The sequence below is a fragment of the Lithobates pipiens genome, unplaced genomic scaffold (assembly GCF_037356315.1).
Source record: "Lithobates pipiens isolate NorthernLeopardFrog02 unplaced genomic scaffold, aLitPip1_a1.2 Scaffold_18, whole genome shotgun sequence".
Classification (NCBI taxonomy): domain Eukaryota; kingdom Metazoa; phylum Chordata; class Amphibia; order Anura; family Ranidae; genus Lithobates; species Lithobates pipiens.
The window spans coordinates 247,790,462-247,818,118 of NW_027507758.1; the positions used below are offsets into that span (position 1 = coordinate 247,790,462).

General features: G+C 44.5%; 1 protein-coding gene across 2 annotated transcripts; it reads left to right on the forward strand.

Moving 5' to 3' along the window:
* The first annotated feature begins 4,694 nt into the window (after positions 1 to 4,694).
* HEMK2 (HemK methyltransferase 2, ETF1 glutamine and histone H4 lysine) lies at positions 4,695 to 26,292 on the forward strand. 2 transcript variants are annotated; one of them, XM_077486750.1, is made up of 7 exons: positions 4,695 to 4,849; positions 20,929 to 21,060; positions 21,144 to 21,230; positions 21,309 to 21,399; positions 22,216 to 22,299; positions 23,844 to 23,985; positions 25,269 to 26,292. In XM_077486750.1, exons 2-7 carry the CDS (start codon positions 20,936 to 20,938, stop codon positions 25,379 to 25,381), a joined length of 642 nt encoding a protein of 213 aa, XP_077342876.1. In that variant the 5' UTR covers positions 4,695 to 4,849; positions 20,929 to 20,935; the 3' UTR covers positions 25,382 to 26,292. The 2 variants fall into 2 exon arrangements, with proteins under 2 accessions (XP_077342876.1, XP_077342877.1); XM_077486751.1 differs by lacking the exon at positions 4,695 to 4,849 and adding an exon at positions 4,889 to 5,046.
* The last annotated feature ends 1,365 nt before the right edge of the window (positions 26,293 to 27,657 follow it).

Sequence of the window (27,657 nt, forward strand, 5' to 3'; positions counted from 1 at the left end):
GCAACAATCGCCATTTTATTCTCTAGATTCTCTGCTAAAAAAAAAAAATTATATATATATATATATATATATATATATATATATGTTTGGGGGTTCGAAGTAGTTTTCTAGAAAAAAATAGGGATTTTAACTTGTAAACGCCAAATGTCAGAAATAGGCTTAGTCATGAAAGGGTTAATAAAAGGAAAAGAACAGAAACTTGTGGCATATGCCAACGATTACATTTTTTTAAAAATAGCCTCCCCAGTTATATCCCTTCTGTCCCTGCTGTCGGAGCTACGTGAATATGGGGAAATATCCAATTTTAAAGTAAATTATGGTAAATCGGAAAGCGATGGGGATGGAAATAAATATGTCCCTATTACATTTTGATAACTACATAGTTAGATTTCAGATGGATTGAATCCCATATAAGCTATTTAGGGACTAAAATTTTGAAGAATTTAAATAAGCTATTTGAGCTCAACTATGGCAAGACAGATCAAACTCAATCTCCTGAGATGGGATAAAGAAACTTTTACATGGTTTGGGAGAACAAATATAAAGATAAACGTGATGCCAAGACTTTTGTATTTAATACAGACCCTGCCAATTAAGATCCCCACAAGTTTTCTAAGATCAAGATTTCTGAGATTTATTTGGGCCGGGAAGCCAGCAAGAGTACGTAGAACTATACTATCACTTCCTAAGGGAAAAGGAGGGATAGGGTTTCTGGACACAATAAGAGATCAGGAAGCTTCACATTTAGTCAGAGTGGTGGAGTGGTGCAGGCTTAAAAGGAAGAAAGCCTGGATACAAAGGGAACAGGTGACGATATTCCATTGGAAGGTCTGGTATGTATACCAGAAGCTGATGTGCCATTGGAAGTAAGGAAACATCCGACGATAGGCGCCACCCTGTGAACGACTAAAAAGATATTTTAAAAACACCCATCTCAATACATCCTAGCCCGTTGACCCCGATTTTAGGCACACCAGCATTTCAGCCGGGTTTAACGGACCCTAGATTCAGAGCAATACATCGTAGCGGTATCAGCAGGCTCATTCATTTTTCGTTGGATAACCGCTTAATGACAAAAAGAGAGCTTGAACAAGAGAGAGCACCTGAATTAGATTTTGTCAGGATGATGCAAGATGCAGAAGTCAGGGCATTGTCAGGGTTTGAGGAGTAATGCCTGAAGGGGGAGTCAATGAGACATTCGCTGTCATATTTTAATGCCACGTTAACTGGACTAGAAGCACCAGTCATGAGTGAGGGATTTAGATATGTAATTTTCCCAAGAGCAGAGGGACAGGATCAAGGCATCAGTAGCAAGTAGATATCAGGAGGGGGGTGGTGGTGGGGGAAATATAAATTTCTCACTGGGTGATATAGAACACCTACTGTATTACACCGGATATACTCCCAAATGTTAGATGTCTGCTGGAGGTGTCATGAAGCAGAGAGTACTATACTGCACATTTTTTGGGAATGTGCAAAAATTAAGGAATTCTGGGGAATGGTTTCTGAAACCATTAAAAAAAATAACAGGAGTATCCCTAGGAGATAGACCGGCAGCTTTTTTATTATTTGACATTCCTATATCGGTGGAAAAATATAAAACTCTTTGTTGAGACATCTTCTTATAGCAGAAAGGGCGTGTATCCCTGTCCTGTGTAAAGGGGATAGCCCTCCAACTAGAGCACAACGATTTGCTAAAATCGCAGAAATCCAACAAATGGAAAATCTTACTTTGGCAATGAAAGCTCAAGATTCTGGAGGACATGGGCCCCTCACTTGGTGTATAGGGAGGGGTTAGGATGATATGCAAAACTTGGAAAGTGATTCATACTTGAAATAAGATAGGGTGTTTGGCAGGGAGAGATGGAGGAGGGGTTATATTTCCTCGCCCTCCTTTTTTTTTTTTACTTTGGTAGGGTTAGATATTATTTAGACAGGATGTGGGCTAAAGTAGAAAAAGAGAATTCACATTGAGCTAAGGAATTATTCAGGAGGTAATACAATGTATACAGCTGGATGGAAGTATTAAGGGTGTTATAAAAAAAAAAATAATGTAAGATTGTGATGAATTGTAATGTGAAATTTATGAAAAAATAAAGAATTAAAAAAAAAATGTGCTTACATGCAATTAATAAAACAAGGATTGTACATAGAACAATATCAGACCTCTGAAAAGTATAAGCATGCATATGTACTTGGTTTTGGACCCTTTTTGCAGCAATTCCTGCGGCATGGCATTGAAGCTATCAGCCTGTGGCACTGCTGGAGGTGTTATGGAAGACCAGGATGCTTCAATAGCGGCCTTCAGCTCTTCTGCATTGTTCGGACTCATGGTCTCATCTTTCTCTTGGCAATGCCCCATAAATTCTCTATGGGGTTCATGTCAGGCGAGTTTGCTGGCCAATCAAGCACAGTAATCCCTTGGTCATTGAACCAGATTTTGGTGCTTTTGGCAGTGTGGGCAGGAGCCAAGTCCTGCTAGAAAATGAAGTTGGCGTCCCCATAGAGCTCGCCTGCGGAAGGAAGCATGAAGTGCTCTAAAATCTCCTTGTAGACGACTGCATTGACCCTGGACTTGATTAAGCATAGTGGACCAACCAGCAGATGACATGGCTTCCCAAATCAACACAGTGGACTTCAAGCAGCTTGCAGTGTGTGCCTCTACAGTCTTCCTCCATACTTTGGGTCCTTGGTTTCCAAATGAGATGCAAAATTTGCCCTCATCGGAAAAGAGGACTTTAGACCACTGAGCAACAGGCCAGGTCTGTTTTTCTCTACCCCAGGTAAGACGCTTCTGACATTTTATTGTTCAGGAGTGGCTTGACAAGAGGATTACATTTGAAGCCCATGTCCAGTGTGTGTGTGTGTGTGTGTGTGTGTGGGGTGGCTCTTGATGCACTGACTCCAGCCTCAGTCCACTCCTTGTGAAATTCCCCAATGCTTTTGAATGGCCTTTTCCTGACAATCCTCTCCAGGCTGCGGTCATCCCTGCTGCTTGTGCACCTTTTTTTCTTCCACACTTTTCCCTTCCACATAACTTTCTATTAATGTGCTTTGATACAGCACTTTGGGAACATCCAACGTCTTTTGCAATTCCCTTTTGAGGCTTTCTCTCCTTATGGAGGGTGTCAATGATGGTTTTCTGCACAACTGTCGGGTCAGCAGTCTTTACCATGATTGTGATTCCTGCTGAACCAGAGTGAGACCATTTAAAGGCTCAGGAACCCTTTGCAGGTGATATGGCTTAATTAGCTGATTAGAGTGGGACACTTTGAGCCTTGAATATTGCACCTTTTCGCAATATTCAAATTTTCAGAGATTGTGGATTTGGGGGTTTCATGAGCTGTAAGCCATAATCATCACAATTATGACAAATCATGGCTTGAACTATCCTTGCTTTGCATGTAATGAGTCTATCGCATATATTTCACCTTTTAAGTTAAGGTGACCAGATTCTTAAAATGAAATCCGGGGACGTATCTTTTTATTTTTACTAGTAATGGTGTCAATCAACGCTCTCTGCCCATTGCTGCCCACCTCACAGCCTGTCAAGTCTCACTCTCCGGGCCCCGGCTACTACTGGGGGGGGGGGGAGTGGAGGAAAATCACTCTGTCAGGGAAGGCAAGGAGATAGGCAGGCAGGCGGCTGGCCGGGATTTGAGCCAAGGCAGAAGAACATGTGAGCAGAGCTGGATGGGCATGCACCTGAAACTGAAGAAATATTCCCTCCACTTCGACCATCACATGATCATCAGAAAGGGGCACAGATAATGGGGAAAAAAAAATACACTCCCCTAAGCGAGTAGGAGAGGCAGAGCGAGGGGTGTTCAAATCCAATCCGGGGACAGTGTCTTCAATCCAGGGGCTGTCACCGGAAACCGGGGCTGTCTAGTCACCCTATTTTAAGTTGCATTCGTGAAATAAATTAACTTTTTACATGCTATTCTAATTTTTCGAATATCACCTGTATAGTGGTCCAGGAGTCCAGTGCTGTCTTAACCTGGGCCGATTTGGATTGGTCTCAGTCTTCAGCACTTGGGATATGTCCCAGGAGGTTGCGGGTGAGGGTCGGAAATCAACTTCTGGTAAAAAATGATTTTTACACTTTTTTATTTGGAACAGATTGTTTGATTTGTCGTTTATTAGCTATTATTGTAGAAACATTTTATTTTATTAATAGTTCATGCCGCACAACACACTTTATAAAGTTTTTTTTTTTTTTTTTTTTAAACCCTTTTACAAATTGTTATCTCTTAAATCATTCATTGAATTATCAATGGTTGTGCAATATATTGGAATACTGGCTGACCGAATAGGGGTTGTAACAGTTTTTAGAGTGGGACTTTATGTAAAGGTTACCCTTAGGGGGGGTATGATACCCAGCAGGAGGCAAAGACTGTGATTGGGGATTGTCCTCTTCATTCCTCTATCCAGCCGGTGGGGACTACAGAGCGCCTTATGACTATCTCGCTGCAGTACGGATCCCGGCTTTTTTTTTTTTTATTATTATTATATTTTATACTCAGGCGTGTGCTCCATTTCCTGGGAACACTTCCGGCAACAGACAGCCTTATAGTTCATGAGTCCGTTCACCGGGCGGAAGGAAATGCTGTACCCAGAGCTGAATCCGCCTATTGGACGAGCTGGCAGTCAGTCATTCTCTCTAGCCTCTAACAACGTGACAAAAGATCAGCTATTTCCATGATAGGCTGGTGGCTTGCCTGTTCGTCCAATTAACAAATGGGGACGGTTCACTGGGGTCCAATAGTCAGAAAACAGCAGCCGACTTATTGCAAGGCTGGGCTGTACGCTTCTCCTTACTGGGCGCCTGGATCGAGGCTGCATGAAGGTGTGTGACGGTGTGAGAACTCTGAGGGGGAGAGTAGAGGCGGCTGTGTGATATGTGTGTGCGCCCTGTGAGGTACCAACCATGACAAGAAGACGGGTACCTCGCACTGCAGACATGGCATGTTCTCTCTGATTTCCACTCACCAGGATAGTTCTTATCCCAGAGGCAACCCACAGTGGTTTTCTTACCAATCTGAGGTGACATGCCTTCAGCAACGTCTGAAGTGTTCCCCCGCAGGGATGTGTCTGTGGTGGGAGAATTGGGGTGGCAGTGCCAGGACAGGCTCATTTCAAAGCATGCCCCCCAGCTCTTTAATTTCGTGCTACAAAAAATGAGGTGTAACTAAACTGTTTTGTGCAGCTTGTCCCTTTTTTATTTATAAAGGTCCCACAAGCATGTTTTCAAATATAAAGGTCCCTGTGCTCCATAGTAAACAAGGCAGATCTCCGTTCTGACAGGATCACACAGAGATCCTGTCCTGCTTCCTGCAGGAAGATGGATCTGTGTGCTGTCCCCAGGCAGCCCCCCCCCCCCCCCCCCCCGGACACACACACACACACAGAGTTAGGAACACATTTAACCCCTTGATGGACCACCAGGGACGCCACCAGACCACCAGGGATGCCAAGGACAAGGTATGCCACCCTAGACCACCAGGGATTCCAGTCAGTGCCACAATGGATGCCAATCAGTGCCCATAATGGATGCCAATCAGTGCCCACAATGGGCATCACTGATTGGCATGCATTGATTGGCACTGATTGGCATCCATTAGTACAATATATTATAATACAATGCCGCCTATCAGTTCCCATCTGTGCCGCCTATCAGTGCCCACCTGTGCCGCCTACCCATGCCCACCTGTGCCGACTAACCCATGCCCACCTGTGCCACCTATCCATGCCAATCCGTGCCAGCTATCAGTGCCAATTTGTGCCACCTAAGGGTCCTTTCACACGGGGCAGATCAGTTCTGATCCGCCCCGTGGATATCTGTTTGCTCAGCGGGGATCACTCCGTTGATCCCCGCTGAGCAGGGAGATGACAGGTCCGTCTCTGCACACTGCGCAGGGACAGACCTGTCACAGCGCCGCTCTCCCCTATGGGAGATCGGGTGACGACGGACCGCAGTGCCCGTCGTCACCCGATCCGATCCGCAGACGGATGGAAAAATAGCTTTTTCCTCCGTTACACTTTTTCGGATCGGAGCGGGTCGGATGTCAGCGGACATGTCACCGCTGACATCCGACGCTCCATAGAGCTCTATGGAGCACCCGTTCAGGTCCGCCTGAAAAACTGACAGGCGGGCCTGAACGGGATGTCAGTGTGAAAGGGGCCTATCAGTGCCACCCATCAGTGCCGCCTATCAGTGCCACATATCGGTGTCCATCAATGCCACCTCATCAGTGCCACTTCATTGGTGCCACCTCATCGGTGCCCATCAGTGCCGCCTTATCATTTCCCATCAGTGTAACCCCATCAGTGCCCATCAGTGAAGGAGAAAACTTACTTATTTGCAAAGTTTTGAAACTGAAACAAACAAAAACATTTTTTTTTTCAAAATTTTCGGTATTTTTTTATTTGTTTAGCAAAAAATAAAAACCGCAGAGGTGATCAAATACCACCAAAAGAAAGCTCCATTTGTGGGAAAAAAATGATAAAAATTTCATTTGGGTACAGTGTAGCATGACCGCGCAATTGTCATTCAAAGTGCGACAGCGCTGAAAGCTCAAAATTGGTCTGGGCAGGAAGGTGTTTAAGTGCCTGGTATTGAAGTGGTTAATCACAACTGTGTTTTTTATTTTGATTAATGAATGAAAAAGACTGAACATTTTGGGGAAAAAAACGAAATTTTTCATAGTTTGTTAGAAAATTTTGCAAACAGGTAATTTTTCTCCTTCACTGATCGGGGGTAAAGATATGAGGCGCTGATTGATAGTACTGGTGGGCACTGTAAGGACTGTACTGATAATCAGTGCCCTGATTCAGTGTAGATGCCCCTTTAACCTCTTGCCGACCAGCTGCCGCAGTTATACTGCGGCAGGTTGGCTCAGCTACACAAATTGCCGTAGGTGTATGTCTGTTCATCCACGTGGTTCTGTGGCCACACGCACACTCATTGGCCAGCAGGGGAACCAATTAGCGGGTCCGCAATCATTCCACGCAGTGACAGTACCGGGGTTATGGCAACTAGCTATCCTCCTTCAAAGTGAGGATGTATATTGGCGTGCGGTGGTCTGGAAGTAGTTAAGCTATTTACCACTTGCCTACTGGGCACCTTTACCCCCTTCTGCCATAGTAAACAAGGCAGATCTCCGTTCTGACAGGATCACACAGAGATCCTGTCCTGCTTCCTGCAGGAAGATGGATCTGTGTGCTGTCCCCAGGCAGCCCCCCCCCCGGACACACACACACAGAGTTAGGAACACATTTAACCCCTTGATTGCCCCTGATGTTAACCCCTTCCCTGCCTGTGTCATTAATACAATGTCAGTACATGGTTCTCTTTCATTTATTTACAGACACAGCATCTTCATCTTGACCTTAGGGTTATAACACCCCTTTAGGAGAGGACTAGGCAGAACATGTTAAAAACAGCAAAACTGCACAGTACTGCACAGTACTGCCCAGGGGGCAGTCCTACTGGCTATAACCCCTCACGCTGCATCCAGCAGCTCCGTTTTTTAATGCCTAATCTAGGAGAAGGAACTGGCTCCCGGGAATCTTTTCTTATTTCTGCATTTTTGATTCCTGTGATCTACAATCAACAGCCGGGCTGGGTGAGAGGCTGGATAATATAGATCCTGGTAGTCTCCCCAGCCTGGTCATCGAGCGTGAGCAGGGGTCTGTCACAACATGCCCCATCTGATCCAGGGGCGGCCATTGAGCTGTTTGCTCCAGGGCACACATATGGCCGGGCTACTGCTGTCCATGTCAGTGGGCCGTGGTCGACAGCCACCCCCGTACTGCTCGGGGGGGTCTCTCTCCCTTCATTCTCTCCCTGTCCCTTCCCTCCTCCCCATGCTATGGGCCGCTGTGTGACTGGGCACATGGGGGTGTGGTGCACATACCTGGCCGGGGGAGCTCCGGGTCCTGGCAGGGGGCTGCGCTGGGTGGTGGGGGCCCGCTCATCCTCTTCCCTGTTTCTGGATCACGGTGGGGTGTTTTGGTGTGTATGTCATGTGGGGGGGGGGGGGGGGCCACCGCGCATACCACTGCCATTTTTCTATAGCCACAACCTTCCCGGCGCCCTCAGACATTTTTTGCTGAGGCGGCCATTTTCTACTAGCCTCAGCTTGTTTTGCCTCTAGCAGTGGGTGCTTGTTTCCTTCTAGAACAGCATGCTTTTTACACAGAACACCTTGTGCGGGCAGCAGCACAGCGCAGTACCTGGGTTAGGGTGGTGAGTCCTGCGGGGGGGCCAGCTAGGAGGGTGGATATTTTGTGTGATTTGCCTTAGTTCCCTAAGTGGTGACAGGCGAGTGTGGGTCAGCATGGCGTCAGAAGCTGGCGCTTCTTTCCCAGGCATCCCTGTTATGGCAACCGGTTCCTTTGCACCTGCGGTGACTATGGACACTCTGTCGGCAGTCCTGAAGGAAGTGGCGTGCGGGTGCAAGGGGGGTAAAAAAACTTTCTGCTCAGAAGCAGATTTTTCGTCCGCCCGGGTCGGCAGGTAAGTGTTCCCAGTCCGACAAGGTGCCCACTGAGGGACAAAAGCATCCCTGGTTTCACAAGCCTGCAAGCAAATCTGTTACCATATGAAGGTTTGCCCCCGCCTGACTCTCAGGTGGGGGGTCGCCTTTGGGAGTTTGCAGCTCGGTGGACCTTCCTACTTTCCAACCAGTGGGTCTGCAAACTGGTTTCATCAGGATACAAGATAGTTTCTTGTCCGCTAAACAGATTTTTTCCCTCCAACCTTCATCATCTTCCGACTCGTCGGGAAGCCCTGTTCGAGGCAGTACAGGACCTGCTGCTGCGCGGCTTGATAGTGTCTGTACCGACGCCGGAAAAGTTTCAGGGATTCTACTCCAATCTGTTTGTAGTCCCAAAGAAGGGGTCAGTCCAGTCCTGGATCTCAAGGCCCTCAACAGCTTTGTGAAAGTACAAAGGTTCAGGATGGAATCAGTTCGCTCAGTGGTCGCTGCACTCCAGGGGGATTTTCTGGCGTCCCTGGACATCAAGGACGCATACTTGCATATCCCTATATGCGTCAAGCACCAATTTGTAGCTCTCCCTTTTGGGCTGGTGTCGGCACAGAGGGTCTTCATCAAGGTACTAGCCCCAATTCTGGCTTTGGTAAGGCAGCGAGGGATCGCAATCGTGGGTTACCTGGACAACCAGCTTCCTCCTCAGAATTAAGGGAGGATGTGGCAATCGCCATGCAAACTCTTTGGGAGTTTGGTTGGGTACTGAACCTCCAGAAGTCGGTATTGGTGCTGACTCAATGCCTTGAGTACCTGAGCTTGCTTCTGGACTCCTTAGGGGCGAGAGTCTTTCTCCCTTCGGACAAGCTGCAGACGCTTCAAGCTGTGAAGTTGTTGGTGTCCCGCAGGTGGTCGTAGCTGCGTTTTTGCATGGGAGTCCTGGGTCTCATGGTAGCCACTTTAGAGGTGGTACCGTATGCTCTATTCCGCACTCGACTCTTGCAAAAGGAGATCCTGTCCACATGGGACAAATCTCAGTTGTCCCTGGATTGTCAAATTCGGGTGAGCCAGCTAGTCGGGGATTCCCTGCTTTGGTGACTGAGGCCCGTGAAGTTGTCCTTTTCCTCTCCATTGGACGGTGATCACAACAGACGCCAGCCTGACCAGTTGGGGGGGAGTTTGGGGAGTACAGTCGGCCCAGGGTCGCTGGACGCAGGAAGAAATCCTGCCCTGCCGATCAATGTGCTGAAACTTCAGGTGATCACGCGGTACCTCTCCACATGGTCACAGAGGCTGCAGGGGCGACCGTTCTGGATCCAGTCAGTGGCGTATGTCAATCATCATGGAGGAACAAGGAGCTCGGCTGCAGCACTGGAGGTTGCTCACATCCTGCGGTGGGCAGAGCGGAGCGTGCCGGCTCTGTTGGCCATGTACATTTCTGGTGTATAAAACTGGCAAGCGCACTACCTAAGTCGTCAGATGCTGGATGCAAGAGGACCTTCTGTCACAAGGTCCAATACTTCATCCTGCTTTACCGTCACTGGCTTTAACGGTATGGCTGTTGAAAGCCAAGTGCTAAGGGACCGAGGTCTGTCGGATTCAGTAATCTCCACTATGCTGAGGGCACAGAAGTCATCTTCTCGGAAGATTTATCATCGTACATCTCCAATGTGTGAGGAGATGGGGTGGTGTCCGTGCACATACTCAGTTTCCATGATCCTACTGTTTTTGCAGCGAGGAGTGGATCAGAAACTTGCCTTAAGCACCTCCTAAGGGGCAGATATCAGCTTTGGCTGTCTTTTTATTTTTATTTTTATTTTTTTCAGCGACTCCTTCATTGGTGAGTACGCTCGTTCAGGCGGTTCGACATGTGGCCCCTCCAGTTCGACCACCGCTGCCCTCATGGGATTTGAATCTGGTGCTCTCGGTGCTTCAGAATCCTCCGTTTGAAAACATTAGGGAGATCCCCCCTTATTGACACACTCTCAGAAAGTAGTCTTTCTAGTGGTTCCCAGGAGGGTTTCTGAGTTGGTGGCCTTGTCATGCAAGTCTCCCTACTTGGTCCTCCACAAGGATAGGGGGTGCTGTGCCCCCAGCCTTAGTTTCTTCCAAAGGTTGTTTCGGTCTTTCATCTAAACGAGGACATTGTGCTTTCGTCCTTATGTCCTCGGCCGTCTGAGTCTGAGCGGGCAGCACGATCATGGGCGTACGTCCATGGATGCCCTCCGGCAAATTAAGCCATCTCTGTAGCTGGCTTTTGGCTATAGCGCAGGCAGGAGGGGTTAACCAACTAGCCACCTAGGTGACTCAGTGCCCACCCAGACCACAACCCTTGATACAAAAGTACATTCCACATTATCATAAGCATCCCACAAGGTAAAGTAGTCAAAATCTTAATCGCATCTCCAAGAGATGATCAGACAGAGAGAAACAATAAGTGACTCAATTAACAATGGTAATTCACACCTAGGAGGCACACAATGGGAGAGACATACTTAACGATGAACACATAACACCTTATTAAACAGACTGAATAGATTAACATCTGCTCTGCGTCTCACAGTTTAAAGTAGTCATTGCTGATTTGGGCATAGAGGCCCCAAATATGTATCTGGGGCCTTCAGTTCCTAGCGTCTGTGTGTTTTGGGAGCCATTGACTTCAACCTGAAGCAAGACCACTCCAAGGGTTCCCCAGGCACACACCTCCCAAGAAAAGAGCCCCCCCTCAAAAGTCATGTCCCTCAGTCAGTAGGCAAGAGGCTAGCCCTGTTCTGGTTGGGTCCGTCACAGTTCTTTGTTTATACATAAGAGTCATTTTGAACAAAAGGTACTATATTGTGTTTCATCCATGAGGCTCCATTCACGCTTGTGTGACTTTGGACATATTAAGTCACAGTCCATGTCATTTAATGGAAGCTATTCAAACCTATGCAACTTAAAGTTGCATAGGGACTTTAAAAAGGTTTCTAAACTATTTGATGCGACTTTAGTGCCCAGAATGCAGTGTAAACTCTCAAGTCGCATCTTTTTAATGCATCATGTGGAAATCACAGGACTTTAGAGTCGCACAAATGTGAATGGATCCTAAATTAATGCAGAGAAATACCCAAGCTGTCAAACTGATAGTTCAGTCCTGCAGAGTACACAGAGAGAATGGCGCAAGGCTTTGCTTTGCAGGAGCAGAAAGGGGTAGATTTACTGAGGCTGGGTTCACACGTGCTGTGCGAATTGCAGCTCAGGTTTCCCTGCGAAAATCAAAATCGGTTGTTCAGCTGTTCCGCAGCTTAAATGCTGAGGATCAGCTAACCAGGAAGAGGGGGAGGTGTAGTGAGGAGGAGGAGAGAATTTGTGTTCAGAACTAAACACATCTGTGAATCAGATGCATTCTCATTGAAGATTATGTGCCTGCAATTCGCACCACACTGCCTAGAAAACGCATACGTTTTTTGTGCAATAAGGACTGCAGATGTAACGCACATATGTGAACCAGACCCATTGAAAAGAACATTTTCAAATGCATAATAATAGGGCTGTGGAAATTAAAGATTAATTCCTCGATTAATCGATTCATTTTTTGATCGATCAAAATTCTTTTATCGGTACTCGCCTCTCCGCCGGGTTTACAGGGAGTTCCCTCGGAGATCCGGTGATGTCACAGACATCGACGTCACTGGACTCCTCCCCCCTTCCCCAAGTGCCTCCATCTGCTAACGAAGGGAAGGGGGGAGGAGTCTGGTGACGTTGAAGTGCTGCTGCCCTACGTAACTACCACGATTGTCGGCTTTACATGCTGTGTTTTTATCATCTTTATGTGAGTAGTCTGTGTTTGAACACAAAAATGTAATCTTATACTTGAGCGTCTAGCACTTAGATCTTTTCTTTCTACCCATGACCTGGTGTCCTTGCTGAGATCTATGGAGACATGAGAGAAGTTTATGGTCCGTGTTAACCCTTTCGATACCCGCTTGCATGACCACCTGTTTGCACAGGGGTCCATGCCATAAGGGGAGAGTGATTAGGAGGTGAAGGGATTGTCACACTACTGTGGAAAAAAAAAAGACTTATCTCAGTGCTACAATTTGAAATTAAAACGTATTTGTGTGAACTCTGAAGTTAAGTCATGGATTGTGGAAACTAACTAGTGTAGGGTGATTGTATATAGTGTATACCACATTTACCACTGACTAATGCAGAGTTGCAATGCAGGGCGATCCGCTAAAAGTAGTTGGATCTGTATGTGCATTATAATTAATCAAAATTAGTCGATTAATCGATTAAGAAAAATTGATTAATCAAAGACGAAAATTTTAATCAGTAACAGCCCTACATAATACGCATATGTGTAAACCCAGCCTAAAACTGGTTCACACAGAAATCTGGTGCAGATGTCCATAACAACCAATCGGCTTCTAACTTCAGCTTGTTCAAGTAGATCCCTTTCACACTGAGGCAGTTTTCAGGTGTTTTAGCACTAGAAATAGCGCCTGAAAACTGCCTTCCATTCATTGCATTGAGTGCTTTCACACCCGGGTGGTGCACTTGCGAGCCGCTACAAAAAGTCCTGCAAGCAGTATCGTTTGGAGCAGTTTGGGAGCGCTGTATACAGCGCTCCCAAAATGCCACTGCCCCATGCAATGAATGGGCAGCGCTTCCAAAGCACTTAAATAGCATTTCCGAAGTGCCGCAGCACAGGAGTTTTTAACCTCTTCTTTGGGGTTAAAAGCGCCCCGCTAGCGGCCGAAAAGCACCAATAAACAGCAGTAAATCGCCGCTTAACCGCAAATGCACGGGCGGCCCCAATGTGAAAGTGATCTTAAGCTTTGACAATAAGCCCAAGCTCACACTGATGCTGGTTAGAAATTGTGCTGCTGAATTTTGCCGGCAATTGCTATGTCAAATCGCTTGCCAAATCGGCCCAATGTGAACATGGGCTTAAATCTAGAAGCTGGTTACTATGCACAGCTGATTCTGTGTGCACCAGTTTTAGTAAATATCCCCCACAGTTTCAGATGCAGAGCATGCGGCTGTTACTCTGACAGTTGAGCTCATTGCCAGAGCTGCAATCTCCCACTGTAATCTGCAGGATTTAGCTATCTGTTTGACAACTAAGCCTTGCACAGTGCAAGAGAGTCAGACAATGGAGAGACAGGCAACAAATCGCCCAAGGCAGGTCTCTGGTTATCAGATAATACAGGGTGGTCATTTTTAATGCTGGACATTCAATATGAAGTAAACCCTGATGGGTTTACTTCTTCTTTGTCTCCCTGCAAAGGTAACGCATAATAGGCTACTATGCATCGCATAGTAGCCCATTATGTGTCTCTTACCTGACACAGGAGCCAGCGATGTCACCGCTGTCCCCTGTAGCACGGAGTGTCCATCTTCTTCCGGGTATTGCTGCTCCGGCCACTCACAGAGCCGGAGCAGTGATGACGTCACTCCTGCGCATGCGCACGGGAGCTGCCACTAACGGCATATTGCCGTTAGCAGCGGCATGCTGCTAATGGTGATAGTGCGCTGCTGTCTACGGCGCATGCGCCATAGACAGCGGTGTCTGTCTTTTAGTAAATATCTCCTAAACTGTGTAGGTTTAGGAGATATTTCTTGGACCTACAGGTAAGACTTAATCTAGGCTTACCTGTAGGTCAAAGTGGTTTGTAAGGGTTTACAACTACTTTAAGGCTTCATGTAGAACAGGAGATCAGCAGGCATAGTGTCGTTCTGTGGCTTGATATAAGAAAGACAGGCACAGCAAGGTGCCCCACATGACATGCACAAGGCTTTATCTGGGAATTTATGCTGACAGGGGCCTTCTAAGAAGAAAGCAGGGACACAGAAATATTAGGGGCCGTAATTCCACCCCATAGATTATGCTAGGAGAGCCGTTTTGACAGCCCGCACTGTTTCTAAAAGAAACCTGTAAATCTTAAATTATAAATATCCTGTGGACATCAGCCCGGTCTCCTGCTCCCCGGGTTCATCTGCGCGCCATTGCAATATGGTGTCCCATACAGACCACGAGGCAGATCCGAGTTTGACACCCCCTGGACTGCCGGAGATTATGGCGGCTATCGCCTCCTGCCAGACCACCCTGACATCGAAGATTGAGGAGGTCCAGCTAGATGTGGGCTTAATTCGACAAGACCTAGACGAGATTCGATCCAGGGTCTCAGAGGCTGAACTGCGAGTGGGAGCGGTGGAGGACACAGTAACAGACCATGTTGTCTCTATCCGTTCCCTACAAATGAAAGTAAAAGCACTTGAGTACCGGGCCGAGGATGCCGAAAACCGGAGCAGGAGAAACAACCTCAGGATTGTAGGCCTTCTGGCAGGAGCTGAGGGTCGCTCCCCGGCCCTGTTCACGGAGGAATTGTTGCGCTCCTTGCTGCCACCAGCTCAGCTTTCCCCGTACTTTGCAGTGGAGAGGGCCTACCGAGTGCCGCCCTGACTGGGACCTGCAATGCACATGGTTGCGGTACAGCCAATACTCTGCAATACCCGCCAATACTCTGCAGTACCAGCCAATACCCTGCCAATACTCTGCCATAAATTGCCATACCCAGCCATACTCGGAGATACCCAGCCATATTTTTGAGATACCCTGTAATACCCAGCCATAGACGTTCCCCTCCACCCCGCCCTCCCGTGCTTCTACCGACTCGCCAATACGATCAAAGCCAGAATAATTTTTTTATTTCAGGCTTCCCAGCCTAGAGGTGAGATGCGGGGTCTTATTGACCCCATATCTCACTGTAAAGAGGACCTGTCATGCCATATTCCTATTACAAGGGATGTTTACATTCCTTGTTATAGGAATAAAAGTGATCAAAAAATTTATTTTTGTGGGAAAAAATATCAAACTGAAATAAATAAAGTAAAATGAACAATAAAAAAAACAAAAAAAATACGTAAAGCGCCCCTGTCTCCATGTGCTCGCATGCAGAAGCAAACGCATACGTAAGTCCCGCCCACATATGAAAACGGTGTTCAAACCACACATGTGAGGTATCGCTGCGAACGTTAGAGCGAGAGCAATAATTCTAGCCCCAGACCTCCTCTGTAACTCAACACATGTAAATGGTAAAAAAATTTAAAACGTCGCCTATGGGGATTTTTAAGTAGCGACGTTTGGCGCCATTCCACGAGCGTGTGCAATTTTGAAGAGTGACATGTTGGGTATCTATTTACACAGCATAACTTCATCTTTCACGTTATGCAAAAATTCGGCTAACTTTACTGTTTGTTTTTTTTAAGCACAAAACTATTTTTTTTTCCCAAAAAAAGCGTTAGAAAATGCTGCGCAAATACCGTGCGAGATAAAAAGTTGCAATGACCACCAATGTATTCTCTAGGGTCTTTGCTAAAAAAAAAAACATACCGTATTTATCGGCGTATAACACGCACAGGTGTATAACACGCACATTCATTTTAAGAGGGAAGTTTCAGGAAAAAAATTAAATTTTTGTATTGGCGTAGAACACACACACGCTATTTGCACCCGATTTTCATGGTGAAAAAGTGAGTGTTATACGCCAATAAATACAGTATATAATGTTTTGGGGTTCTATGTAATTTTCTAGCAAAAAAAGATGATTTTTACATGTAGAGGAGAAATTTCAGAATTGTCCTGGGTACTCCAGAACGCCTGATGGCGCTCCCTGCATGTTGGGCCTCTGTATGTGGCCACGCTGTGTAAAAGTCTCACACATGTGGTATCGCCGTACTCGGGAGTAATAGCAGAATGTATTTTGGGGTGTAATTTGTGGTATGCATATGCTGTGTGTGAGAAATAAACTGATAATATGACGATTTTGTGGGGAAAAAAAAAAGGGAAAAAAATCTTGATTTTGCAAAGAGTTGTGGGAAAAAAAATGACAACTTCAAAAAACTCATCATGCCTCTTACTAAATACCTTGGAATGTCTTCTTTCCAAAAAGGGGTCATTTGGGGGGTATTTGTACTTTTATGGCATGTTGGGGTCTCAAGAATTGAAACAGGCCGTCAGTACATCAGGTGTGATCAATTTTCAGATATTGGCACCATAGCTTGTGGACGCTATAACTTTCACAAAGACCAAATAATATCCACCGATTTGAATTATTTTTACCAAAGATATGTAGTAGTATAAATTTTGGGCAAAATTTATGAAGAAAAATTACGAATCTGCAAAACTTTATAACAGAAACGAAGAAAAATTATTTTTTTTTACAGAATTTTCAGTCTTTTTTTCTTTTATAGCTCAAAAAATAAAAAACCCAGCGGTGATTAAATACCACCAAAAGAAAGCTCTATTTGTGTGAAAAAAAGGACAAAAATGTCATATGGGTACAGTGTTGCATGACTGAGTAATTGTCATTCAAAATGTGAGAGCACCGAAAGCTGAAAATTGGTTATTAAGGGTGTTTAAGTGGTCAAGTGGTTAAAAGTTTTGCCATTACCTGATGTTCTTGAGGAAGTGTTGGGGAGATGTACAATATTGTTCAAGGACAATATTGCATGAAGAATACTTAATAGAGGTCGACCGATATGGGTTTTTCTCTGGCCGATGCCGATATTTAGAAATCATGGCGGCCGATGGCCGATATATGATGCTGATTTTTTTGGGCCGATATGTTAGGCCGATTTTTTTATTTTATTTTTTTATCCCCCTTCATCTCATAAAACCTAACAGACACCTTTCCCACTGGGGCGTTTTTTTTAGGCGCTTTTGGGCTAAAAATAGCGCCTGTAAAGTGCCTGCAAAACGGCTCCCCTGCAGTCTGTGTGAAAGAGAGAGTGCTTTCACACTGAGGCGATGCAAGCAGCACGTTTGGAGTGGTGTATACCGCTTCTCCACCACTCCTGCCCATTGATATTAATGGGCACCACTGCCCAAGCGCATGCAATGCGATTTGGCAGCGGTGCTTCATGGGCGCATTTAACCTCTTCTTCGGCCGCTAGCTAGGATTATATGCGCCCCACTAGCAGCTGAATAGCACCGCTAAAATGATGGTAAAGCACTGCTAAAACTAGCAACATTTTATGCCTGCCCGCTCCAGTGTGCAAGCAGCCTATAAAATAAAAACAAGTACTCAAAACTTTTGGACGAAAAAAAAAAATTGACTAACTTTACTGTTTGTTTGTTTTTTTTTACTGTTTTTTTTTTTTTTTTTTATCATTAAGTGTCTTCCCCCCCCCCCCCCCCCCCCAAAAAAAATGCATTTGAAAGACCTCTGCGCAAATACCGTGTGACATAAAATGTTGCAACAACCGCTATTTTATTCCCTAGGATCTCTACTAAAAAACTATATATACTTTTTGGGGGGTCTAAGTAATTTTCTGGCAAAAAATACAGGACTTTTACTTGTAAGCAACAAGTGTCAGAAAAGATTTAGGCTTCATGCACACGAGACGCAGATGCAAACTCTGCTGGACACATGTTTTTAAAAGCTGAAACCGGCATTTAGAAACGCGCGTTTTGCCGCGATTTTTACCGCGATTTAGCGGCTTTTTTTACCGCGTTTGCGTCTAGAAGCGTTTAGTTAAGCTAACATCATAGACCCTCCCCAGCTCAAAAAACAGTATTATTAACTATTTCAGCAATTTTGTGAGACCAGAGTGAGTAGCAGCAGCTGTGAGAGCTGCAGTGTACTTGTATTTAGCGTGTCACTTGCCACGGCACCTGCCACAAGTTGTGGATTGTCCACTTGCCACGTCACTTGCCACGTCATCTGCCACAAGTTGTGGATTGTCCAACTGCCACGTCACCTGCCACAAGTTGTGGATTGTCCACTTGCCACGTGACTTGCCACATCACCTGCCACAAGTTTTGGATTGTCCACTTGCCACGTCACTTGCCACAAGTTGGGGATTGTCCACTTGGCACGTCACCTGCCACAAGTTGTGGATTGTCCACTTGCCACATCACCTGCCACGTCACTTGCCACGAGATGTGGATTGTCCACTTTCCACGTCACCTGCCATGCCACCTGCCACAAGTTGTGGATTGTCCACTTGCCACGTCACCAGCCACACCACCTGCCACAAGTTGTAGGATTGTCCACTTGCCACGTGACTTGCCACATCACCTGCCACGTCACTTGCCACATCACCTGCCACAAGTTGTGGATTGTCTACTTGCCACGTCACTTGCCACGTCACCTGCCACAAGTTGTGGATTGTCCACTTGCCACATCACCTGCCACGTCACTTGCCACAAGTTGTGGATTGTCCACTTGCCACGTCACCTGCCACGTCACCTGCCACAAGTTTTGGATTGTCCACTTGCCACGTCACCTGCCACAAGTTGTGGATTGTCCACTTGCCACATCACCTGCCACGTCACTTGCCACATCACCTGCCACAAGTTGTGGATTGTCCACTTGCCACATCACTTGCCACAAGATGTGGATTGTCCACTTTCCATGTCACCTGCCATGCCACCTGCCACAAGTTGTTGATTGTCCACTTGCCACATCACTTGCCACCTGCCATGTCATTTGCCACAAGTTGTGGATTGTCCACTTGCCACGTCACTTGCCACGTCACCTGCCACAAGTTGTGGATTGTCCACGTGCCACGTCACCTACCACGTCACCTGCCACAAGTTTTGGATTGTCCACTTGCCACGTCACTTGCCACGTCACTTGCCACAAGATGTGGATTGTCCACTTGGCACATCACCTGCCACGTCACTTGCCACATCACCTGCCACGTCACCTGCCACAAGTTGTGGATTGTCCACTTGCTACGTCACTTGCCACATCACCTGCCACGTCACTTGCCACAAGATGTGGATTGTCCACTTTCCACGTCACCTGCCATGCCACCTGCCACAGGTTGTGGATTGTCCACTTGCTACGTCACTTGCCACATCACCTGCCACGTCACTTGCCACAAGATGTGGATTGTCCACTTTCCACGTCACCTGCCATGCCACCTGCAACAGGTTGTGGATTGTCCACTTGCCACGTCACCAGCCACATCACCTGCCACAAGTTGTAGATTGTCCACTTGCCACATCACTTTCCACGTCACCTGCCACAAGTTGTGGATTGTCCTTTTGCCACGTCACCAGCCACATCACCTGCCACAAGTTGTGGATTGTCCACTTGCCACATCACTTTCCACGTCACCTGCCACGTCACCTGCCACAAGTTGTGGATTGTCCACTTGCCACGTCACTTGCCTGCCACAAGTGGATTGTCCACTTGCCACATCACTTGCCACATCACCTGCCACAAGTTGTGGATTGTCCACTTGCCACGTCACTTGCCACGTCACCTGACACAAGTTGTGGATTGTCCACTTGCCACGTCACTTGCCACATCCCCTGCCACAAGTGGATTGTCCACTTGCCACGTCACTTGCCACGTCCCCTGCCACAAGTGGATTGTCCACTTGCCACGTCACCTGCCACAAGTTATGGATTGTCCACTTGCCACGTCACATGCCAGTCACCTGCCACAAGTTGTGGATTTTACAGTTGCCACGTCACCTGCCAGGTCACTTGCCGCGTCACCTGCCAGGTCACCTGCCACAAGTTGTGGATTGTCCACTTTCCACGTCACTTGCCACTTCACCTGCCACGTCACTTGCCACAAGTTGTGGATTGTCCACTTGCCACATCACTTGCCACCTGCCATGTCACTTGCCACAAGTTGTGGATTGTCCACTTGCCACGTCACTTGCCACCTGCCATGTCACTTGCCACAAGTTGTGGATTGTCCACTTGCAATTGCAATTGTTGAAAATATTTTTCTAATGGTTTTTCATCATTTGCAATCATTTTTGAGATTTTTAATGTAAAAAAAAAGGTCACCTTTAAAAACGCTTATAAACGAAAACGCTTCAAAACGCGGTAGCGGCGTTTTGCCGCGTTTTGCGTCTGAAACGTGGAAAGTTTTGCGTCTGAACCCATTTTTTTGCTTCTGGAAAAACGAGGTTAAACGCAACTGCATAAAAACGGCAAAAAACGAGACTGTGTGCATGGACACATAGGATAACATTGAATGAGTTCAGGAGCAGTTGAAAAAAGTGTCCAACTGCCTCTGAACACGCGTTTAACTGCATCTCGTGTGCATGAGGCCTTAGCCTTTAAATGGTTAAACTGAGAACTTCTACACACTGAGATGATTTCATTCATTCATTCAAGTGTAAACATTGTATCTTTCTGTTCTTTTCTTGGCAGGCTGCCCAGAGAGGAGGAAAGACGTTTCTATGACGACTCAGGCAACTTACACTGACTTCTATTACAGAAGTCATTTCCAAGTCCCGCTGTACTAAATCGGCCTTTTTATCAGCTCAATCGGCCGATGCCGATTAATTAAAAAACGGCAAATATCGGCCGATATATCGGCCGGCCGATATATCGGTCGACCTCTAATACTTAATAAGATATTATGGGTCTTACTTATGTATCGCAGATTTAATTGTTTCTTTTCAAACTATTTTCTAGTTAAGCTATGTACCCTACTCCTGTATATTCACACGTTGGCCGCGGAGAATTTTCTGAAGTCTATGAACCAGCAGAAGATACATTTCTACTTATTGATGCTTTGGAAGGAGAAGTTGATGAGCTCACAGCTCGGTAATTTCCTAAGCCGGTCATAAAACTATGCCTGCCATTCTGAGCCTGTTCATAACCATTCACTTCATGTTTGTGTTTTAAAGGGTTGAGCTCTGCCTTGAAATTGGCTGTGGGTCTGGTGTTGTGTCAGCGTTTGTAGCATCAATTGTTGGACCAAAAGCTCTCTATCTGTAAGTGGCTTGTTCTTTTTGTTTAACCTGCTGTTATGAATAGGGATAATGATTGCATTCTGTGTCTTCTCATTTCAGATGTACTGATGTTAATCCATTGGCAGCTTCATGTACCCTTGAGACAGCACGCACCAACAAAGTACTCATTGAACCAGTTCTAACTGACCTGGTAATGTGTTTATGTGTACAAAGGGCTAAAATGATATAGATTCTGCAAGTGTAACATTTATAAAAGGTGCATTTGCTCTGTAAGGTGTTTTATAAGGTTCACATACTAGAAAGGGCATGTTTCACATCCTTGCAGGTGGAACAATAGAAATACAATAGTTTGCTGTAACACTGTTATTTTACACGGTGAAGAAACATTGAAGGAAAGTAGTGCTAGAGCAAGTTACTGGATGTAGTTCATGAGGTAGTTTCTCGTAAGTATTGTGAAAGGTATTCCTGCCTGCCACAGACCAGACTGAGGGTTTAATTCCCAGACATGAAGAAGGCTTTCTTTTTTTTTTTTTTTTCCCCTTTGTATTTTATGTAATTGTTTTCTATGTACTAAAGTTTCCTCTACCACATACACAAAGGTTCAAATCATTTAGGAAGGTCTCGAGCCTCTGTAAAATTCCAATGAATGATGCAGATGATCTGCAGGTGAAATACTGACATCTTATGTGCAAGTAATCCTTAGTTTTGAAACGTATTTAGTGTAAAGGTCACTTGTTTCTGGTCTCCACAATGTGCTTCATTCTAAAGCAGTTGTAAATCGGGATTAGTGAAAGGTTTACAAAGGTAATTGGGTGGTGGCATAATTTCAGGAAACCATTTGTGTATTGATAAGTAGCCCTGCCTGTCATGCAGGAGAATGGTGTTTTACTGGCCATTAGCTTTTGCCATTTTTGTACTCCTCTTAGTTTGGCCTTTAATATAGGACTAGTATTGTTGTCTTTGTACATAGCACTAATACAATGAGGCGTTATTTCTTTTTATACAGGCTAGTGGGCTTCTACCAAGGCTGCAGGGCCAAGTCGATCTTCTTCTGTTTAATCCCCCTTATGTGGTCACACCTTCAGAGGAAGTAAGTTTTACCAGTGTAAAACTAAACTACTTAAAGTGGATATAAACCCGATTCATGAAATAGATTAGCAGAGCCCTGAACTATTTAACCATCAGCTCTGAAAGTCTCTCCTCATGAGAAGGGGGGTGTGTGCCTTTCCTCCAATCAGCTGTATGCCCAGACTTCACTGCAGCGTTGAACAGGAAGAGAAAAGCGAACACATCTGAACTTTCTAAACAGTATCTAAGGCTGAAGACAGCAGATATACATGTAAAATTTATGGAGGGAGATTTGTTTAATCTCTGTGTATCGTCTGGGGCTGTTCACTTCACTGGGTATATGTGAGGGTTTACATCCACTTTAAGTAATATACTGTAATTTTAATAGGAATGCATATGTGTTTAAAGTATGTCTATTTTTGCAAAAATGCTGCTATTCTACAGTTATGCATGGACCACAGTACAGTATGCCACTTTCTATAACCGTAAGTGACAGTAGAGAGCAGGCAAAATGATTCTACTAGTTTATGTACACTTGGCTGCCAAAAATACAAATGCTAATTACACATTAAGAGGTGGGAGAATTTGTGATGCTCAAAAGGATCTGGGGATGCTTGGAGATCACAAACTTGGCAATAGAATGCAATGCCAAGCCATACCTAACAAGCTAGCAAAATACTCCAATTTATTAAAAAGGGCACAGATTCCTGAAATAACAAAATGCAGGTTCAGCCTCATCTTAAATATTCAGTTTAGTTTTGGTCAGCAATCCTGCAGAATGGCGCTGTTGAATCAGCCATGAGCAATACTTATTATTATGGAGGGTTGGGGACCTCCACTATGAGGATCGATAACCTAAATTGCAGATTTTTTTTTCCTGAAGAAGAGGCGCTTAAGTGGAAATATAATTACAATTTACAAATATACCAAAAGTGACTCCAGTAACTCAAACTGATTACTCTAAGGTCCCTGATAAGGACACGCGGCCGTGATTTAGGGTTGAACCATATATTACAGAAGGGGTTCTTTAATTTTAGAGCAGTAACAATGTAGAACTTCCTCACCCAGGAAGTGGTTCTAGCTGAGAACGTTGAAAACTTCTAAAAACTATTAAATGTCCTCCTCAGGAAGCGGAATATACAGAGCTATGGGAAATGTAGGAGAATAACACATGCACATGTTGAACTAGATGGAACTGTGTCTTGTATTCAACCTTATAAACTCAGTAATTGCATAACTTTTCTTTCACATAAGTGTATGAGTTTCCTGTTTTTTATACTGGCCACTAATTGTTTTGCTCTGCAAAAACATTTTACTATAATCAAAATGGCTCAGAAACTAGCCAAAAACAAAAGTTCAGTGGTTTGAAATCAAACCTCTGTGCTTTGTAGTAAAATGTTGGGAAAAAGGGACTCGTCCCATCTGCTCTTCTTAGTTTCTTGTACTGTCACTTCTGTTGATGCCTTAATTTCTTTTTGCAATTGATTGCTTGAAAAAAAACATATAAACAGATAAAATTTAAACTGCCGTTTGATGTTCTTAATCTATATCCTCTATATATTCCAGGTAGGAGGTAATGGAATACAAGCTGCCTGGGCAGGAGGTAAAAATGGTCGGGAAGTTATGGACAGATTTTTTCATCTGGTCCCTAAGCTTTTGTCTCCTAAAGGCTTCTTCTACCTTATAGTGCTAAAAGAAAATAATCCAGGTGAGATCATTTATAGTACTTCATTTTATGACAATAAATATATGGCAGTGGTTGATTTATTAAAAACTTGCAAAGAAGCAGCACTGCAGTCCAGCAAACAGAAATAAAAAATCTAAAGTGGTTGCTATTGGCAAAAGCCCAGCTTTTACAGTAAAGACTAAACTTCATCTTTACAGATCTTAAGCTTTGTTCGCTGGAGACTGATAAATCAGTGAATACTAGTTTGAAATGGGTAGGAATTAATGGCATTTTACACATTTTCCATAGTGCTGATGGCACTGGATAAAGCAGTATTTGTTCTATTGTTTACTATTCAGACAATATTAAAATACTTTATTGTTCATAATTGAACTGCTGCCCCTGCCAGGCTTCCAAACCTCTGGCTGGGCAGACATAGGAAAAATAGGCTCCTCCAACATCACTAGGTTGGAGTTTATGGATTTGTCCTTTTTCAACCTCGACTACTATGTAACTATATGTAACTAGAAAGTGAGTGGTATCCACTCCAAGGAACAGTGTTATGGAGACAATGCATTCCAATAGAAGCAGATTAGGAGATCAGGGCCATCCTAATCTTCTTGCATTGTAGCTGTACTGTCTACCTTTTTGCTTTGCAAAGCGCTGCAGACTGTTGGCATTATATAAATCCTTTTTTAAATCACACTGTGCATTAAATATATTTATATTTATTGCGTGTCCCATGTGGGAACATGGTGTATGCAGCAGTATTCAAGTGTATAATCCGATACACATCTTTCTTGAGGCAATTGCATGTTCAAATTCATATATGTTTGTTTTTCAATAATTTGGTGTCGCGCTACTCACACCATAGTGATTGCGCTAAGGTCTTTATCTTTGATTATATAAATACTGTATAATAAAAACATTTCCAATTCATGCTGAATGCCGACATTTGAGCCATAGGTGCCCCCATTGGCACCATGCGGTTTAGTCAACTATAATTTTGTTAAACGGTGAATTCATCTAGTCGCTGTTTGAGTATTCCGACAGCCCTGGGTGGCGGCTGTCTAAAAACATAAGCCTATAGGAAAACTTCCTCCATTCACACTTTTACACCTTATATGTGTATGGCTAGCCTTAGTTTTTATTTTTAAATCACAAAAGACAAAGCCCTAATTAAGTAGAATATCTATCGTTTTGCATACATTTGCTGTGATTTATAAAAGTCACTACTGTCTAACCTGTAGCTTTGCATGTGAACATATTATTCTGTACTTGAACACAAAAAAAATATATGTTTTTTGTGTATTTTTTTTTTTTAGATGAGATTGTGAAGCAATTGAAGTCATATGGATTACAAGGATCCAAATTGCTTTCTAGAAAAGCAGGGAGAGAGCATCTGCTTGTTCTTAAATTTTGGAGGTCTCCAGAATGACTTGAACATTTACTGTCGGGTAACTGTGTTTCCTCTGTGAGGAAGATGTATCAAATATTTTCTGGAAACCTACATAATTGTATGTATGAATCCACAGGATCCTACATTAACATTTCGATACCCCCATCACTTGTTCTTGCTTCCAGTAACCTCAATGAGCTCTCTGTGCCACTCAACAATGTCAGTATTCTGACTGCCAGTCCAGCAATTTTTCCTCTAGAATACCTCTGTCAAGCTGTGTACTCTAACTGGAAATGATCAGCCCCTTATACCTTTACTGACTGACATTGTACTAGAGAGTTCATCCTCCAGTTAAAATCCATGTTGGCTAATCTGAAAGTTGGACAATTTTCCAGCACCTGGTGAGTGGTGATCAGAATAAGAAATTACGTGAAATCGTGCAAATGGACAGGAAGAAAACGCTGAAATCCTCCAAAGGCAACTCATCACTAAAATGAAAAAAATCCAACCGGAGTTAGGAGGGAAATAGCCATTTTAGAATGCTTTTACACTTCCAATGGTATTTGTGAATTGGTGAAGATAATTAAAAAAACAAACCTGCACCCATTGCTGGAAGCTATGAAGGCTAAAGGCAAGGTTTGGTTAGTAAAGTGTCTGGGATCAGAAGGCATCACTATATAATGAATACTTTATGGACTATGGGTGCTTTATCTGTCCCTCTTCCTCCCTCTGTCCCCCCTTCCTCTCCCTCCCCCCCCCCAATTGAAGGTAGAATACCCCATTTACAAAGGAACTCCAAAAAGAGTGATGTGGATATGTACAACAACCATATGATGATACCAAAATGAGCATTTCTTAATGAACTATGTAACCTCACATAAATGCTACTTTTTTTGTAGCTATATACAGCAATAAATACGCTGCCTCCAATAAAGAAGGAAAGGGCATAACCAGGTGTTATGTTTTAGCTATATTTTTTGGAAAAATACCATCTATCTATGTATCAAATGATTTGTTCATCTACGGTCTTTATGGTGTTGTAATATCACCACTTCCTCAAGCTACAGATCAGCAATGCCCATACAGTGCCTTGGAAAAGTATTCATACTTCTTGAAAGTTTCCACATTTTGTCATGTTACAACCAAAAATGTAAACTTTTTTTATTGGGATTTTATTTGATAGATCAACACAAAGTGGCACATAATTGTGAAGTGGAAGGAAAATGATAAATGGTTTTCAATTTTCTTACAAATAAATATCTGAAAAGTGTGGCATGCATTTGTATTCAGCCCCCTTTACTCTGATACCTCTAACTAAAATCTAGTGGAACCAATTGGCTTCAGCAGTCACCTAATTAGTAAATAGTCCACCTGTGTGTAATTTATTCTCAGTATACAGCTATAAATAAAGCTGTTCTGTGAAGCCCTCAGAGGTTTGTTCACCTTAGTGAACAAGCAGCATTATGAAGGCCAAGAAACACACCAGACAGGTGAGGGTTAAAGTCACGGAGAAGTGTAAAGCAGGGTTAGGTTATAAAAAAATAAATAAATATCCCAAGCTTTGAACATCTCCCAGAACCGTGTTCAATCCATCATCCGAAAATGAAAAAGTATGGCACAACTGCAAGCCTACCAAGACACAGCCGTCCACCTAAACTGACAGGTCGGGCAAGGAGAGCATTAATCAGAGAAGCAGCCAAGAGGCCCATGGTAACTCTGGAGGAGCTGCATAGATCCACAGCTAAGGTGGGGGAATCTGTCTACAGGACAACTATTAGTCATGCCTGTCACAAATCTGGCCTTTATGGACAAGTGGGAAGAAGCCATAGTCAATTTTTCAGTTTGCGAAAAGCCATGTGGGGGACACAGCAAGCGTGGAAGAAGATGCTCTGGTCAGATGAGACCAAAATTGAACTTTTTGGCCTAAAAGCAAAATGCTATGTGTGGCGGAAAACTAACACTGCACATCCCCATGAACACCATCCCCACCGTGAAACATGCTGGTGCCAGCATCATGTTGTGGGATGCTTTTCTTCAGCAGTGACAGGGAAGCTGGTCAGAGTTGATGGGAAGATGGTGTTAGAATGGCCCAGTCAAAGTCCAGACCTAAATCCAATTGAGACTCTGTGGCAAGACTTGAAAATTGCTGTTCAGACACTCTCCATCCAATCTGACATAGCTTGGGCTATTTTGCAAAGAATGGGCAAAAATGTCAATCTAGATGTGCAAAGCTGGTAGAGACATACCTAAAAAAAACTTTCAGTTGTAATTGCAGCGAAAGGTGGTTCTACAAAGTATTGACTTGGGGGCTGAAT

Bases quoted from the DNA above. Each gene is read 5' to 3' on its own strand.
- HEMK2 (XM_077486750.1), top strand. From the start codon at position 20,936: ATGTACCCTACTCCTGTATATTCACACGTTGGCCGCGGAGAATTTTCT. The intron at 21,231-21,308 runs GTAAGTGGCTTG...TTCTCATTTCAG, and splicing joins GGACCAAAAGCTCTCTATCT to ATGTACTGATGTTAATCCAT. The intron at 21,400-22,215 runs GTAATGTGTTTA...CTTTTTATACAG, and splicing joins AACCAGTTCTAACTGACCTG to GCTAGTGGGCTTCTACCAAG.